The sequence below is a fragment of the Mustela putorius genome, unplaced genomic scaffold, assembly GCF_011764305.1.
Source record: "Mustela putorius furo isolate JIRA1106 unplaced genomic scaffold, ASM1176430v1.1 tig00000174_pilon_pilon_pilon, whole genome shotgun sequence".
Lineage (NCBI taxonomy): Eukaryota > Metazoa > Chordata > Mammalia > Carnivora > Mustelidae > Mustela > Mustela putorius.
The window spans coordinates 753,503-772,379 of NW_025421304.1; the positions used below are offsets into that span (position 1 = coordinate 753,503).

Below are 18,877 nucleotides of genomic sequence, written 5' to 3' on the forward strand. Positions count from 1 at the left end.
AAGAAAAAACACACATAGGCATCCTGTATAATACTCTATTACTCGCTCTTTAATTATGCTTGTATCTTGTATATCATTCTCTCTTATTCTCTAAGATGTAAGAAAAATAACTGGGGAAGTTTTTCTGAAAAATCTTATAAAATCTGTACCTTGTAAGATTTGTATAGTTAAAGAATTTATTGAAATCTCAGTTCATCATCATCTCAGACAGAATATATCATAAGCATTTTCTTTACCAATAATTTAGAATATGATTTTTAATAGGCTGCAAAATAGCTTCATATAATGTATACGTCTGACTTACTAAGTGTGCATATTTGAACATTTTAGGTTACATAAAAATCTCAAAAGCCAGGAGCCCATTTTGGGAGTTTATAATTTTCAACAACTTTTGCATGTGAATTATAATCTTTCTTGTTACTATTTATCACTTAAAAATGTACCCGTCCCTTGTTCTAAGCAACAAAGAGATAAAAAGATAATCTAAACTTATGCATACAAGATTAACTCATAATGTTGATTCTCAAAATGATCTATATTATTGCTTTTTGTCAATTATGGATTCCCAGGGAAGATGCCTGATCTCTCTCTGTCTCTAATCATGTTCCTAACCAATCTTAACAGCTCACAGAACATAAGCTCTTGCCAGGTGTGGAGACAGAGTCCAATCAAAACTAATGATACTGTCTAACCAAGAAAAGTTCAGTTTTCTCATATGTGGTATGATTTAACAAACTTCTCTATCTTATAAAATCAGGGAATCTGCTTCTGTCGTAACAGTGCTCCTAGTCTGAGATGCTCAAACTATTTTTGAATAATTATGAAAATATAGGTTAGATTAGAAAGACAAACTTCAAGAAGGTCCTTATCACAAGAATGAAATGCTGGGGACCACATTTTTTTTTTTTAATTTAAAGATTTTATTTATTTATTTGTCAGACAGGAAGAGAGAGCAAGCGCACAAGCAGGCAAAGGCGGAGAGAGAAGGAGGTTCCCTGCCGAACAAGGAACCCAGTGCGGGACTGAATCCCGGGACCCACAGATCATGACCTGAGCCGAAGGCAGCGGCTTAACCGACTGAGCCACCCAGGCGTCCCTGGGGACCACACTCTTGAGCGGGATTGGTTAGGAAGGAAATTTCAGAAATAAGAAATGCAAACATACACATACTCTGTAAAAAAAAGTGACTGCTTAAAGAGAGCACAAAAAAACCACCAATTTACCTGAGCCATGGTTTTTAGCGCTGCAAGAAATGATCAATCCTCCTCTGGATTCCTAGCTTAGAGAAGCACAGAGTCTGAAAAAGGCAGAGCTGGAGAGAAGAAAACAGAACCATGAGACCATGCTTTTTGCAAAGCTCCAATAAGTAAGTTAGAATTATCTTTCTTGCTCTCTTCTTCCTGTCATTAGCTCCTGTCACCAAGATACTCTATGGGAGACATACAGGTGGTGGTTATTACCCTGATCAAACGCAATACTCTCTATATACAAACAATAATACTTAGAGCAACTTCTCTACCATTTCTGAAATAAAATATATAGATAATATGACAGATTTATATACATTATGCCAAAAATGGAGATAATGATCAACTGTTACATAAATTAAAAGGCAAAACTAAACACTTATGCTTTAAAACTACTTGAACAAATTCAGATTTATAAGATGACAATATTCAGCAAGGCATTTTTTTTAAGTGCTATGTTTTAAATTTTAATTCCAGATTAGTTAACATACAGTGTTATATTAGTTTCAGGTGTACAATATACTGATTAGACAATTTTATATATTACTCAGTGCTCATAATGGTAAGTGTACTCTTAATCCTCTTCACCTATTTTACACATAGTCCCACCCACCTCCCCTCTAGTAACCAATGGTTTGTTCTGTATAGTTAGGAGCCTATTTCTTGGTTTGTCTATTTTTTCTTTGTTTTGCTTCTTAAATTCCACATGAGTGAAATCATATGGTATTTGTCTTTCTCTAATTTCATTTAACATTATACTCTCTATATCTATCCATGTTGTTGTAAATGGCAATGTTTCACTCTTTCTTAATGGCTGAGTAATATTCCATTACATATACATATATATAACATATACTACCTTTTCTTTATCCATTCATCTATCAATGGACACTTGGGCTGCTTCCATAAATTGGCTATTATTAATAATGCAATAAATACAGGGATGCATAAATCTTGTCAAATTAGTGTTTTCATATTCTTTGGGTAAGTACCAGTAGTGGAATTACTGGATAATATGGTAGTATCTTGGCTATTGTAAATAATGCTGCTATAGGAGTACATGTATCCCTTTGAATTAGTGTTTTGGTATTCTTTCGGTAAATACCCACTTACACAACTGCTGGATTGTAGGGTAGTTCTTTTTTTTAATTGACATATAATGTATTATTTGTTTCAGGGGTACAGGTCTATGAATCATCGCTTACACAACACCCAGCACTCACCACAACACTTACCCTCCCCAATGTCCATCATCCAAGTACCCTATCCTCCTAACCCTCTCCCCTCCAGCAACCCTATTTGTTTCCTAAGACTAAGAGTATGGATTATAGGGTAGTTCTATTTCTAACTTATTTTTTTTAATTTTCAGCATAACAGTATTCATTGTTTTTGTACCACACCCAGGACTCCATGCAATCCGTGCCCTTCTAATACCCACCACCTGGTACCCCGACCTCCCACCCCCCCGCCCCTTCAAAACCCTCAGATTGTTTTTCAGAGTCCATTGTCTCTCATGGTTCACCTCCCCTTCCAATTTCCCCCAACTCTCTTCTCCTCTCTATCTCCCCATGTCCTCCATGCTATTTGTTATGCTCCACAAATAAGTGAAACCATATGATAACTGACTCTCTCTGCTTGACTTATTTCACTCAGCATAATCTCTTCCAGTCCCATCCATGTTGCTGCAAAGTTGGGTATTCGTCCTTTCTGATGGAGGCATAATACTCCATAGTGTATATGGACCACATCTTCTTTATCCATTCGTCTGTTGAAGGGCATCTTGGTTCTTTCCACAGTTTGGCGACCGTGGCCATTGCTGCTATAAACATTGGGGTACAGATTGCCCTTCTTTCCACTACATCTGTATCTTTGGGGTAAATACCCAGGAGTGCAATGGCAGGGTCATAGGGAAGTTCTATTTTTAATTTCTTGAGGAATCTCCACACTGTTCTCCAAAGTGGCTGCACCAACTTGCATTCCCACCAACAGTGTAAGAGGGTTCCCCTTTCTCCACATCCCCTCCAACACATATTGTTTCCTGCCTTGCTAATTTCGGCCATTCTAACTGGTGTAAGGCAGTTAGAATGGTTTTGTGATTTTAATTTGAATCTCCCTGAGGGCTAGTGACGATGAACATTTTTTCATGTGTCTGATAGCCATTTGTATGTCTTCATTGGAGAAGTGTCTGTTCATATCTTCTCCCCATTTTTTGATATGATTGTCTGTTTTGTGTATGTTGAGTTTGAGGAGTTCTTTATAGATCCTGGATATCAACCTTTTGTCTGTACTGTCATTTGAAAATATCTTCTCCCATTCCGTGGGTTGCCTCTTTGTTTTCTTGACTGTTTCCTTTGCTGTGCAGAAGCTTTTGATTTTGATGAAGTCCCAAAAGTTCATCTTTGCTTTTGTTTCCTTTGCCTTTGGAGACATATCTTGAAAGAAGTTGCTATGGCTGATATCGAAGAGATTATTGCCTATGTTCCCCTCTAGGATTCTGATGGATACCTGTCTCACATTGAGGTCTTTTATCCATTTTGAGTTTATCTTTGTATACGGTGTAAGAGAATGGTCCAGTTTCATTCTTCTACATATAGCTGCCCAGTTTTCCCAGCACCATTTATTGAAGAGACTGTTTTTTTTCCACTGTATAGTTTTTCCTGTTTTGTTGAAGATTATTTGACCATGGATTGAGGGTCCATATCTGGGCTCTTTGTTCCACTGGTCTGTGTGTTTGTTTTTATGCCAGTACCATGCTGTCTTGATGATCACAGCTTTGTAGTAAAGCTTGAAATCGGGTAGTGTGATGCTCCCAGTTTTTTTTGTTGTTGTTGTTTTTCAACATTTCCTTAGCAATTCGGGGTCTCTTCTGATTCCATACAAATTTTTGGATTATTTGCTCCAGCTCTTTGAAGAATACCGATGGAATTTTGATCGGAATAGCATTAAAAGTATAGATTGCTCTAGGCAGTATAGACATTTTAACAATGTTTATTCTTCTGATCCAAGAGCATGGAATGGTCTTCCATCTTTTTGTGTCTTCTTCAATTTCTTTCATGAGTGTTCTGTAGTTCCTCAAGTACAGATCCTTTACTTCTTTGGTTAGGTTTATTCCCAGGTATCCTATGGTTCTTGGTAAATGGAATCAATTCTCTAATTTCCCTTTCTGTGTTTTCATTATTAGTGTATAAGAAAGCCACTGATTTCTGTACATTGACTTTGTATCCTGCCACGTTGCTGAATTGTTGTATGAGTTCACGACAGATCAAACCAACTCCACACATAAGAAGGGAAATAATCAAGATTATTGCTGAGATCAATGAGGTAGAAACCAGAGATACAGTAGAACGTATCAATGAAACTAGAAGCTGGTTTTTTGAAAGAATCAATAAGATCGATAAACCACTGGCCACACTAATCCAAAAGAAAAGAGAGAAAGCTCAAATTCATAAAATTATGAATGAAAAGGGAGAGATCACAACGAACACCAAGGAAGTAGAAACAATCATCAGAAGTTATTATCAACAGTTATATGCCAATAAACTAAGCAACCTAGATGAAATGGATGCATTCCTGGAAAAGTAAACTCCCAAAATTGAACCAGGAAGAAATTGACAACCTGAATAGACCAATATCTAGTAACAAGATTGAAGCAGTGATCAAAAGCTTCCCAAAAATCAAGAGCCCAGGACCTGATGGATTCCCTGGGGAATTCTACCAAACTTTCAAAGAAATAACACCTATTCTCCAAAAGCTGTTTCAAAAAATTGAAGCAGAAGAAAAACTTCCAGACTCTTTCTATGAAGCCAGCATTACCCTGATCCCCAAACCAGGCAAAGACCCTACCAAAAAGGAGAATTTCAGACCAATATCACTGATGAATATGGATGCTAAGATTCTCAACAAGATCCTAGCAAACAGGATCCAATAGCACATTAAAAAGATTATCCACCATAACCAGGTGGGATTCATCCCTGGGCTACAAGGATGGTTCAACATTCGCAAATCAATCAATGTGATACAACAAATTAATAAGAAAAGAGAGAAGAACCATATGGTCCTCTCAATCGATGCAGAAAAAGCATTTGACAAAATCCAGCATCCGTTCCTGGTTAAAACGCTTCAAAGTATAGGGATAGAGGGAACATTCCTGAACTTCATCAAATCTATCTATGAAAGACCCACAGCAAGTATCATCCTCAATGGGAAAAAGCTTGCAGCCTTCCTGTTGAGATCAGGAACACGACAAGGATGCCCACTCTCACCACTCTTGTTCAACATAGTATTAGAAGTCCTAGCAACGGCAATCAGACAACAAGGAGAAATAAAAGGTATCCAAATTGGTAATGAAGAAGTCAAACTCTCTCTCTTTGCAGATGACATGATTCTTTATATGGAAAACCCAAAAGACTCCACCCCCAAACTACTATTTGTAACTTTTAAAGGAAACTCCATACGGTTTTCCAGCATGGCTCCACAAGTTTGCATTCCCACCAACAATGCACAAGGGTTCCTTTTTCTCTACACCCTCACTAACACTTGTTTCCTGTGTTTTCTATTTTGGCTATTCTGACAGGTGTGAAGTGATATCTCAATGTGGTTTCAACTTGCATTTCCCTCATGATGAGGAATGTTGAGCATCTCTTCATGTGAACATCTCTAAGTCTTCTTCAGAGAAATGTCTGTTCATGTCTTCTGTTCATTTTTTAATTGGACTATTTGGTTTTTCTGTTGAATTGTGTAAGTTGTCTTTATATTTTGGATACTAGCACTTTATCGGATTTGTCATTTGAGAAGATATTTGATATCTTCTTTTAGCTTTGGTGTTTCCTTGGCTGTGCAGAGGCTTTTTATTCTAAAATAATCTCAATATTTTATTTTTGCTTTTGTTTCCCATCTCAGGAAACATATTTAAAAACGTGTTGCCATGGTTGATGTCAGTGTAATTACTGTCTGTGCTCTCCTCTATGATTTTTATGGTTTCTGGTCTTACATTTAGGTTATTAACTAATTTTTAAATTTTTGTGTATCATGTAAGACATTGGTCTAGTTTCATTCTTTTGTATGCTGTCCAATTTTCCAAGCACCACTTGTTGAAGAGAATTTTTTCCATTGCATATTCTTGTCCTTTTTTTGTCCAAGACTAATTGACTTATAATTGTGGGTTTATATCCAGGCCCTCTATTCTGTTCCACTGATCTGTTTTTCTGCCAGTACCACATTTTACATAGATTACTACAGCTTTGTAGTATATATTGATACCCAGAATTGTGATACCTCCAGTTTTGTTCTTCTTTCTCGAGATGGCTTTGGCTAATGGAGGTCTTTTGTGGTTCCATATAAATCTGAGGAAATGCTGTTGTATTTTGATAGGGATTGCCTTAAATCTGTAGTTTGGGGACACCTGGGTGGCTCAGTCAGTTGCGTGTATGACTCTTGGATTTTGCTCAGGTCATTATCTCAGATTCCTGGGAGGGAGCCCCACATCAGGCTTCATGCTCAGTAGGGAGTCTGCTTGAGGATTCTCTCTTCCTCTGTCCTCCTGTGACTTGGGTACTCTCTCAAAATAAATAAATAAATAAATATTTTTTAAAAATCTGTAGACTGCTCTGGACAGTATGGACATTTTAACAATATTTGTTCTTTCCATTCATGAGCATGGAATATCTTTCCATTTGTGTTGTCTTCAATTTTTTTTTCATCAATTTTAAGTTTCTGTCACCTCCCAGATCTGTCACCTCCTTGGTGAAGTTTTTTCCTAGATATTTTTTCCTAGATTTTTTATATTTTCATTTTTTAAAATTTTTCCTAGATATTTTATTCTTTTTGGTACAATTGTAAATAGGACTGTTTCCTTCACTTTCTGAAGCTTCATTATTACTGTATAAAAATGCAACAGATTTCTGTATATTGATTTTGAATCCTCTCACTTTACTAAATTCATATATCAGTCTAGTAGTTTTCTAGTGGAGTCTTCCAGGTTTGCTATCATATCATCTATAAATAGTGGAAGTTTTACTTCTTCCTTGCCAATTTGGATGTCTTTTATTTCTTTTTGTTGTCTGATTGCTATGGCTAGGACTTCCAGTATTATGTTGAATAAAAGTGGTGAGAGTGGACATCCTTGTCTTATTCCTGATCTTACCAGAAAAGTTGCCAGTTTTTGCCACTGAGTATGCTGGGTGTGGGTTTTTCACATTTGACTTTTATTATGTTAAGGATTATTTCCTCTAAACTGACTTTGCTGAAGGTTTTTATCATGAATGGGTATTACACTTTGTCACATGCTTTTTCCCTATCTATTGAAATGATTATATGGCATTTATCCTTGGTCTTATTGATATGATGTATGATGTTGATTAATTCGTGAATATTGAACATCCCGTGAATCTAGGGTATAAATCCTAGTGGATCACAGTGAACAATTTTTTAACCCACTGAGCCACCCAGGCACCCCTTAGTGAACAGTTTTTTAAATATATTGTTGGATCCAGTTTGCTACTAGTTTGTTGAAGAATTTTACACCTATGTTCAACAGAGATATGAGCCTATAGTTAACTTTTTTGAAAGGTATCTTTATCTGGTTTTAGTATCAGGGTAATGCTGGCTTCACAGAATGAATCTGGAAGTTTTCCTTCCTCTTCTGTGATTTGGGATAGTTTGAGAACAGCTTTAAACTCTTTTAAATGTTTGGTAGAATTTACCTGTGAAGCTATCTGGTCCTGGACTTCTGTTTATTGGGAGTTTTCTGATTATGATTCAGTTTCATTACAACCAGTCTATTCAAATTTTGTTTCCTCCTGATTCAGTTTGGGGAGCTTTTATGTTTCTAGGAATTTCTCATTTCTTCTAAGTTATCCAATTTGTTGGCATATAATTTTTCATAATATTCTCTTACAATTCTTTATATTTCTGTGGTGTCAGTTATTTGTCTTCTTTCATTTCTGATTTTGTTGAACTGTCTCATTTTTTCTTTTTGGTGAGTCTAAATATCTATTAGTTTTGTTGCTCTATTCAAAGAACTGGTTCCTAGTTTCACTGTTTTTGTTTTTGTTTTTTTGTTGTTGTTGTTGTTGTTTTGTTTTGTTTTGTTTTTTTTAGTTCCTATTTCATTTATTTGTGCTATAATCTTTATTATGTCCTTCCTTCTACAGGTTTGGGGTTTTGTTTTTTCTTTTTCTAGCTGTGTTAAGTGTAACTTTAGGTTTTTTATCTAAGATTTTCCTTGCTTCTTGAGTTAGGTTATATTGCTATAAACTTCCCTCTTAATGAACAGCTTTTCTTCATTGCAAAGATTCTAGATCATTGTATTTTCATTTTCATTTTTCCCCATTTTTTTTTTAATTTCCTCTTTGATTTGTTGCTTGATCCATTCATTGTTTGGTAGCATGTTATCTAATCTCCACATATTTGTGGTCTTTCCAGATTTTTTTTCCTATGGTTGATATTAGTTTAATAGCACTCTGGTTAGAAAAACTGCACAGAAGGACTTCAATCTTTTTAATATATTGAGACTTGTTTTGGGGTCTAGTATGTGACCTATTCTGGAAAATATTCCTTGTACACTTGAAAAGAATGTGTATTCTGCTGTTTTAAGATGGAATGTTATGAATATATCATTTGATCCACCTGGTCCAATGTGTCTTCCAAAGCCACTGTTTCCTTGTTGATTTTTTTTTTGGACGATCTATGATTTAAGTGGGATGATAAAGTCTATTATTGTATTACTATCAATTACTTCCTTTTCCTTTATGTTTGTTATTAGCTGCTTCATGTATTTGGGTGCCCCCAAGTTTGGTGTGTGATTGATAAATATATACATATACATATATATTTTTTTTTTCTTGTTGCATTGTTCCTTTTTTTTTTTTAAAGATCTTATTTATTTGACAGAGATCACAAGTAGGCAGAGAGGCAGGTGGTGATGGGGGAAGCAGGCTCCCCACGGAGCAGAGAGCCCGATGCGGGGCTTAATCCCAGGACCCTGGGATCATGACCCAAGCCAAAAGCAGAGACTTTAACCCACTAAGCCACCCAGACACCCCAACATTGTTCCTTTTATTACTAGTGTCCTTTGTCTCTTTATACAGTCTTTGTTATTTTAATATCTATTTTGTCCTATGTAAGTATTACTACTTATATAGTTCTTTACACTACTGTATTACTACTTACAGAAGTTCTTTTCACTTCCATTTGCACGATAACTGCTTTTCTATCCCTTCACTTAAAAAAAAAAAAGATTTTACAGAGAGATTTTCACCTGAGCAAGAGTGAGTAGAAGGAGGTGCAGAGAGGGAGGAGTGGTGGGGGAGGAGAGGGACTAGCAGACTCTATGCTGAGTGTGGAGCCTAATGTGGGGCTCAATCCCACAACTCTGAGATTGCGACCTGAGCCAAAAACAAGAGGCAGGACACTCAAGCTACTAAGCCACCCACATGGCCCTCTATCCCTTCATTTTCAATCCGCATGTGTCTTTAGGTCTGAAATGAGTCTCTTGTGGGCAGCATACAGATGGATTCTGCTTTTTTTATTCATTCCATCATCCTACATCTTCTGATTGCAGCATTTAGTATGTGTACAAAGTAATTATTGAATGGTATGTCCTTACTGCCATTTCAATACTTTTTTTTTTTTTAGAAGATTTTACTTATTATTTGAGAGAGAGAGAGGGCATGAAAAGATAGAGGTCAGTGGGAGAAGCAGACTCCATGTCAAGCAGGGAGTCCAATGTGGGACTTGATCCTGGGACTCCAGGATCATGACCCAAGCTGAAGGCAGTCACTTAACCAACTGAGCCACCCGGTGCCCTCATTACTTGTTAATGACTGTTTTTGTAGGTCTCTGTTCCTTTCTTCTCTTGTTCTCTTCTCTCATTGTTGGGTTTCTTTAGTGATATACTTGGATTCCTTCCTCTTTAGTTTTTGCATATCCATTACTGGTTTTTTATTTTGGTTACCATTAGCTTTGTATGTAACATCTTCTGAATATAGTGGTCTATTTAAGTTGATGGTTGCTTAAGTGTGAACACATTCTTTACTCCTTCCCCTCCCATTTTATGTGTATGATGTCATACTTTACATCCTTTTCTTTTTGTGAATCCGATTTTTATAGATATACTTATTTTTACTGCTTTTATTCTTCCTACTTTCTTATGCCTACTTATGGTCTTTCCTTTCCACTTAAATAGTCTCTTTAAGCATTTCACGTGACTGGTTTAGTGGACATGAATTTCTTTAATTTTTGTCTGGGAAACTCTTTATCTCTTCTATTCTGAATGAGCTCTGCCAGACTGAGTATTCTTAACTGCAGGATTTTCATTTAGTACTCTGTATGGCACTCCCTCCTGGCCTACAAAGTTTCTGCTGAAAAATCAGCTGATAGCCTATATGAACCTTTTCCCTCATATGTAACTATTTTCTTTTTTCTTGCTGCTTTTTTTTTTTTTTTTTTTTTAAGATTTTATTTATTTATTTGACAGAGATCACAAGTAGACAGAGAGGCAGGCAGAGAGAGAAAGAGAGGAGGAAGCAGGTCCCCTGCTGAGCAGAGAGCCCGATGCGGGGCTCGATCCCAGGACCCTGAGATCATGACCTGAGCCGAAGGCAGCGGCTTAATCCACTGAGCCACCCAGGCGCCCCTTTCTTGCTGCTTTTAAAATTCTCTCTTTATCACTACATTTTTCCATTTGGATTACCATATATTTTGGTGTGGACTGCCATGTATTGATTTTGTTGGAGGCTCTCTGTGCCTGCTGGATCTGGAATTTTTAATTCCTCTCCCAGATTTGGGAAGTTTCTGCTATTGTTTCTTCAAAATACAACTTCTGCCTCCTTTTTTCTCTTCTTCTACAGGATCTCTGTAGTGTGAATGTTACTTACGCTTGATGGTTATGCTCAGTTTCTCTATTTTCACTTTTTATTATTATTTTCTCTCTTTTATTCAGCTTGACTGCTTTCCATTATTCTGTTCTCTGTTTTTCTGTTTTTTCTAGGCTACCGTTGATTCCACCTGATGTATTTTTTTTTAAAGATTTTATTTATTTATTTGACAGAGAGAAAGATCACAAGTAGGCAGAGAGAGGGGAGAAGCAGGCTTCCCACTGAGTAGAGAGCCCAATGCAGGGCCCAATCCCAAGACCCTGAGATCATGACCTGAGCCAAAGACAGAGGCTTAACCCACTGAGCCACGCAGTCATCCATCACCTGATGTATTTTTAATTTAAGTTATTGAGTTCTCTATCTCTGGTTCTTTTTTATGTTTTCTATGTCTTTGTTAAGAGTCTCAGTGAAGTTCTCCATTCTTTCCTCAAGTCAAGAGAGTATCTTTATGACCATTACTCTAAATTCTCTATCAGGTATATATTATTTATCTCCATTTCGTTTAGATCTCCTGCTGTGATTTTGTCCTGTTCTTTCATTTGGAACATATTCTTCTGCCTCCTCATTTTGTCTAACTCTCTGTGTCTGTTCTATATGTTAGGAAAATCAGCTACATCTCCTGCTCTGGAAAGTAGTGGCCTTATGAAGAATTCCTGTAATACCCTGCAGTGCAATGTCCCCTGATTACCAGAATCTGGCACATCAGGAATATCCTTTATGTGTGTTGCATGCTGTTCCCCGCTTTGTAGCTGAGCCACTTTTGCCTTCAGTTCAGTTGTCTGCAATGTCTTTCTGCCTGTTGTGTGTAAAGTTTGGTTCCTGCATTGTTTGTGGGCCAGAATGGGGCTGCACTGGGCTTAAGTTGAGTCATATCGGGCATGTGCCAGAGCCGAAGTAGCACCAAACTGCAGGGCGCATTCCATGTGTTGTCCCCTAAGAAGTTTTCATTGGTGGGTAGGGCCTGTAGTCAGACCAGATGTCTACACCCAACCCCCAGCTGGAGCTGCAATTGGACTGTGGTGTGTGGTTACCTTCTCCTCTCCCCTGAGTAGGAGTCACACTGGAGTGGTTGCTGGCCCATGTCAAGGATGTTTGCACATGGCCAAGCTTGTGGCACCACTCTGGATAAGCTCTAGTCTGGCATATTGGAAGAACAGGTCTACAGGAGTATGCATGTGTGTTGCAGGGTGTTAGCAAATTTTGCACAGGTCTACGAGAAGAGACCTAGAGCAGAGACTTGGCTATTAGGGGTGGATCTGCAGAAGGGCGCAGGGGCATGGTCACCGTTAGCAAGTTATGTAGCAAATAACACTGATGCACTGGTTCCCATAAGCATCTGTGCCTAGGCTGGGGAATGGGGAAGGAAAATGGTGCCTGCCAGTTCTTTTGTTTGTGGAGATGACTCCCAATAATCCCTGCCCCTCCAGCACAAGTTCTGGGATCAGGAAACAAATCTCTCTCCCATATACCCCAGGAATTTTTGAAACTGCTGCTTCTATGCTGCACCTCTGTGGGGCCGTTTGTTATGCTATCTCTTTAAGGGCAGGGACTCAGTTTTCTCTCCCTCCCAGCTCTCCCAGAGCCAAGCCTACTTTTAAAGTTCCAGGTGTTAAGCCCCGCTGTTTGCAAGGATTCATGAAATCCAAAGCCAAATACTAAGGGGATTTGTGCCTGCGGCTCCCATGCCTGGGGTGCTTGGTGTGAGGATCTGTTTGTTTTCTCCTCTACATGCTTGCAGTGTCCCTCCCTCCTGCAGACAGTCCTGTAGGTCCCTTTAGCTCCCAACTGCATCCTTACACTCCTAACCTCTTCAGTGTGGCCTATTCCTTACATTTAGCTATGGAGAGTCTGTTCTGCCAGTCTTCAGGCCATTTTTGGGTTCATTTTTACTGATGTAGTTGTTACCTAGTTTGTATCCATGAGACAAGGTGAGCTTAGGGTCCTCCTACTCTGGCATCTTCCCCAGAAGTTTTGAACTAAGTATTGTTGAAAACTTTCATTTATATTTGACATTTTGAAATAAAGTCTATATATGTGTATATGTATGTATGCATATGTATGTTTGTGTGTGATGTGTTTGGGTATGCATAGGCTCAATGAAATCCATTATCTACAAATGTAGGCTTCTGCAAGTATGGGATACTGGCAAGGAAAATTTAACAAGCAGTGTTGATATCAGTGCTGTGACTTTAAAAGTCACAGTACATTTCTAAATAAAACAAAGTACAGTCTATTCTCAATCATTCTCAAGCATTCCTGGAAGATTAAGAGTAAAACCATGCAATAATAGTAACATAGATAAATTCAGCAGTTTGTAGAATCATGCAAAAAATAATGCTTTATGTGAGAAGTACTAGACCCAGATTATTATAAACACATTTTTTTCCCCAGCTATGGTCTTCCATTTTGCAGGTCATAGATCAATCATTTGCTGTGTACTGCAGAGCATCTAGATTAGAAGTTAGCCAACTACTGCCCACCAACTATTTTTATAAATAAAACTTTATTAGAATGCATCTACACTCAGTTGTTAATAAATTATCTTTGCCTACTTTCATACTAAAGTGGCAGAGTTGAATAACTGCAACAGAGACCATGTGGCCCAGATATCTTAGTATTTACTGTCTATCCCTTTATAGAAAAGTCATCTACCCTATAATCAGGATGCATTACTTCAGTCCTTCAATAGCCAGATGACTTCACCCTCAAAATGTTATTTTAACATTCACAAGCATGCAGATGTATTTCTAAAACATCCTCCAGGGAGAACCATTGCCCCAAATATATGATATAGATATTCAATAAGCATTTAATTAAAAATTCTACTTCTTCCAGATGTGGAAGTTCAGTAGGTAACTGTGCCCATCTTAACAACTAAAACTACTTCAGATAAGATTAAAAAAAAAAAAAAAATCACACTGGGGCACCTGGGTGGCTCAGTGGGTTAAGCCTCTGCCTTCAGCTTGGGTCATGGTTCAGGGTCCTGGGATTGAGCCCCACATTGGGCTCTCTGCTCAGCAGGAAGCCTGCTTCCCCCTCTCTCTCTGCCTGCCTCTCTGCCTACTTATGATCTCTCTCTCTGTCAAATAAATAAATAAATAAAATCTTTTTTAAAAAATCCAAAAGATAAAAAAATCACAGTCTCCTTTAAATTCATCACAGAGCTAAAGATACAAGGAAATTTAAATTAACTAGAAAATGTGCCAAGTACTACTTAAGAGATATTTGGGAAGTTCCTGTCCACAGCAGGAATTAAACTAAATGGTAATTCCCTTAAAAGTAAATAGTCCAGCCATTCCAATTAAAAGACAATATCAAGACAAGAAAAAAAGCCGTTTCAACTATATGTTCTTTACAAGAAATGTACTTTAAATACGAAGACACAGATGAGTAAAGTTGTGGAAGAAGATAGATCATACAAATACTAAGCATAAGAAAACCTGTGTACCTGTATTAATATAAGACAACAGACAAATGAAAAGATATTCAGTATCACTGATCATCAGGGAAATACAAATCAAAACTACAATGACATATCACCTCATACCTGTCAGAATGGCCAACATCAACAGTACTAGAAACATTAGGTGTTGGCTAAGATGTGGTTAAAGGGGAACCCCTATGCACTGTTGGTGGAAATTCAAAGTGGTACACAGCCACTCTGGAAAACAGTATGGAGGCTCCTCAGAAAGTTAAAAATAGAACTACCCTATGACTTTTGCAATTGCACTACTAGCTATTTATCCAAAGGATACAAAAATACTAATTCAAAGGGATACATGCACCCTGATGTTTTACAACAGCATTACCAACAATAGCCTATTGTTGGAATGGAAATATGGAAATAGCCCAAGTATCCATCCACTGATGAATGGATAAAGATGTGGTATATATACACAAGGGAGTATCACTCAGCTATAAAAAGAATGAAATCTTGCCATCTGCAACAACACAGATGGAGCTAGAGGGTATTATCCTAAATGAAATAAGTCAGTCAAAGAAAGACAAATACCATATGATTTCACTCGTATGTATAATTTAAGACACAAAACAAACAAACAGGGGAACAAAAAGAGGGAGGTAAACCAAGAAACAAATTATTTGCTTTTTTTTGACACAGAAACAGATCACAGGTAGGCAGAGAAGAAGGCAGAGAGAGAGAAGGAAGAGAGGGAAGCAGGCTCCCCATGAACAGAGAGCCCGATGAGGGACTCGATCCCAGGACCCTGAGATCATGTTCCCAGCCGAAAGCAGAGGCTTAACCCACTGAGTCATCCAGGTGTCCCCAAAAAATAGATTCTTAACTGTAAAGAACAAACTAATAGTTACCAGAAGTGAGGTGGGTAGGGAGACTGATAAAACAGGTGATGGGGATTAAGGAGGGCATTTGCTGAAATGAATATCAGGTGTCGTATGGAAGTGCTGAGTCACTATATTGTACACCTGAAACTAATATTACAATGTATGTTAACTAACTGGAATTTAATTAAAAACTTAAAAAACAAAGAAGAATGTAAAATGGCAAAGAAGAATGTAAAATGACATATCATATAAATACTAAGCAAAAGAAAGCCTATGTACTTGTATTAATATAAGACAAAACAGAGATCAAAATAAAGACTAATACAAGAGACAAAGAGGATAAATTCATCAAGAAGACACAGAAATTCTAATTGTGTAGAGATTTAACAGCAAAGCACCAAAATATATGAAGCAAAAACTAAGAGAACTAAAGGAAGAAGTGGACAAATCCACAATCAGACTTGGAAATTTTAACATCTTTCTCTTAGCAACTAACAAAACAAGTAGATAAAAATAGCAGTAATGATATAGAGGATTTATACACAACACTATCAAGTACCTTGACAAAACTGGTAACGCACCCCACTGTCAAGAATACCACACCAAACTATCAAAAGATGAGCTGAAAAATAGCTGAACTGCCAGTTGTCAAAAAAACTAAGACAACAATCCAAAGTGAAAGTAACAGTCAAGCTTTGAATCACTTACTAATCACTTAGTACAAAAAGAAGCTAACCCAAAGAAAGCAACAGCTCCCCCACTGTTCCATGTTCCCCATGGAACAGTACCTAGAGAGGGTCAGATGGATCAGCACTGATACAGGGAATCATTTCACTGCCAATGGAGTACCAGACAAAAGGTTTCACCCACCTCAAGGACCAGGGCCACAGAATCCAAAAGGAGCCAAATCAGAGGGAGTAAAGAGGATCCCATAGATCACAGATGAACAATCTGAGTATTAATAAGAATAACTGCAATAGATAAAACATATCAAATATATTTAAATCTTCAAATTCATGATAATAATTTAAAAGAAAAACATAAGATGAACTTTGGAAGATGCTGAAAAATAATAAGTAAAAGCAAGCTTTTATCCTAATTTTTTAAAATGTGCTATACTTTGGAATAACCAAGACATTGATGAAAGGATGGTTCCCTTTATAGAAGTATTCCAACTAATAATTGCAGAAGAAATAAGAGAATTGGAGAATCATTTTGTGGGACGTGTGGGTGACTCAGTAGGTTAAACGTCTGCCTTCTGCTCAGGTCATGATCCCAGGGTCCTGGGACTGAGCTACATCAGGCACCCTGCTCAGCGGGGAACCTGCTTCTCCCTTTCCCTCTGCCATTCCTCCTGCTTGTGCTTTCTCTCATTCTCACTCTCTTTCTCTCAGATACATAAATAGAATCTTAAAAAATATATATCATTTTGAACTCTGATAAAATAATAAATTCCAAGTAAAGACAACCAATGGCTACTAAAATCACATAAAGGAAAACAACCTAATGTTATGCAGCACTCACCATTAAGTATGAAAGATTAGTGCAAAGCAAATAAGCAAAGCCACACACAAAAAAACTCTGAACCTGACCAAACCTCTAGAATTAAATACCAGTTTAGAAGAAACACAGGAACATGTAAAATGACACCACACATATACAGAATCCAGAATATGGGTAGCTCTATGAGAAAACTGCTTCTGGAATAAACTGCAAGAAAAGAAAAATAAAGATTAAGAAGCATATCACATTATTACACTAAATAGATATTGTTTGGATCTTAATTCTAATAAATATTTATGGACAATGGGAGAAATGTGAACACTGACTTGTTATTTCATAACATTAAGAAAGTATTAAAGGTGGGTCTTTTTTTTATAGTGATGATATTGTGGTTCTCCATTACCCAAGTTTAAAAAAAAAAAAGGTCTTAGTGTATCTTTTTATTGTTAAATATTCTTTTTTCTCAGAATTTATTGAGACTTGTGGTTTAAAGATTTTATTTATTTATTTGAGAGAGAGGGAGAGGGAGAGAGAATCTGAAGCAGAATCCAAGCTGAGCTCAGAGCCAGACACAGGACTCAATCCCATGACCACAAGATCATGACCTGAGCCAAAACCAATAATAGTCAGATGCTTAACCGACTGAACCACCCGGAGGCTCCATGGTTGTATTTTTTTAAGGAAAAATGTTCTTATCATTTAGATGCACATATTAAAATATTTGTGGATGAAATACATATCTGGAACCTACTTCAAAATAACCCATTTTTTTTGGTGGGGAGAGGGAGCAGTGGATCTATAGATGAAACATGTTTAGTTACAAATGTATATTTGTTGATGCACAGGGATGGGTAGGGTACATGGGGAAGCATTATACTTCTTAGTTTCATACATGCTTGAATTTTTCTATAAGAAGAAGTTTTAAAAAAGAAAGACTTTTTTTTAAAAGATTTTTTCTTTTTTTTTTAATTTGACAGAGAGAGATCACAAGTAGGCAGAGAGGCAGGCAGAGAGAGAGAGAGAGAGAAGAGGAAGCAGGCTCCCTGCTGAGCAGAGAGCCCGATGCGGGACTCGATCCCAGGACCCTGAGATCATGACCTGAGCCGAAGGCAGCGGCTTAACCCACTGAGCCACCCAGGCACCCTAAAAAAGAAAGACTTTAAATTAAAGATAGATTCCATATATGAACCATGATTCAGTCTAAAGGAGTTTTTTTCGAGTAATTGTTATTTTCTTCTTTCTTTTGTATTTTCTAAGTCATACCAACAAACATGTACTACTTTGATATCAGAAAACAAGGAAATAATAGTTTTGTGAAATTTTAAGAAAGGACATGCAATGGCTGAAAAAAGTCTCAATAAATTCTGAGAAAAAAGAATATTTAAAAATAAAAAGATAAACTCTAAGACCTTTCTCTTTTTAACTTGGGTAATGGAGAAAAAGATGAGGAAAGGGAAAAATAAGGAAATGCACCCATTTCATTATTACTTGAGAGATGTGATTCAGGAAGAATTTGTACTAGAAACATTAAAGTAAACTAAAAGTAGGCCACTTCTAGAAATTTGCCCCAAAGATAAACATCTACATATAGAAACCACATACATTGTTATTGATTGCTATATTATATAATGGCAAGATACTGGGGAAAAAAACCAAATGCCCACTTACAGAAGACTAGGTGAATAAACTAATACACCCATATAACAGAATAGATAATTATAAAAGAGTAAGAACAATCTCTGTAGGCTGCTAAGAATGATCTCCAGGATACATTAAACACATGAGAAAAAAAAAGGTATAGTGTAGTGTACACAGAATACTCCCTTTTAGTTAGGAATGGAGATGTAAAAAATAAATGTATACTTGTATGTGTACCTATGTATACATACAAACACATACACATAAACATATGTCATTTAAAAGAAAAATAGAAGAATATACCAAATAAAA

The 18,877-nt window shown here is 37.0% G+C and overlaps 1 protein-coding gene across 4 annotated transcripts in view; it reads right to left on the reverse strand.

Annotated features, from left to right (window-relative positions):
- Positions 1–18,877, reverse strand: part of LOC101688321 (zinc finger protein 420) — a 95,428-nt gene that overhangs the window by 24,471 nt on the left and 52,080 nt on the right. For 2 of the 4 annotated variants that reach the window (XM_004764987.3, XM_004764985.3), the window contains exon 3: positions 1,224–1,312. The exons of 1 other annotated variant lie outside the window; for it this stretch is intronic. Coding sequence is in view for 2 of the 3 variants with exons in the window: in XM_004764985.3 (XP_004765042.1) it covers positions 1,224–1,232 (9 nt within the window). In the remaining variant the exon portion in view is untranslated. Of the gene's footprint in view, positions 1–1,223; positions 1,313–16,294; positions 16,442–18,877 lie in introns of those variants that run through there. One more of the 4 variants, XM_004764986.3, reaches the window with a different exon arrangement.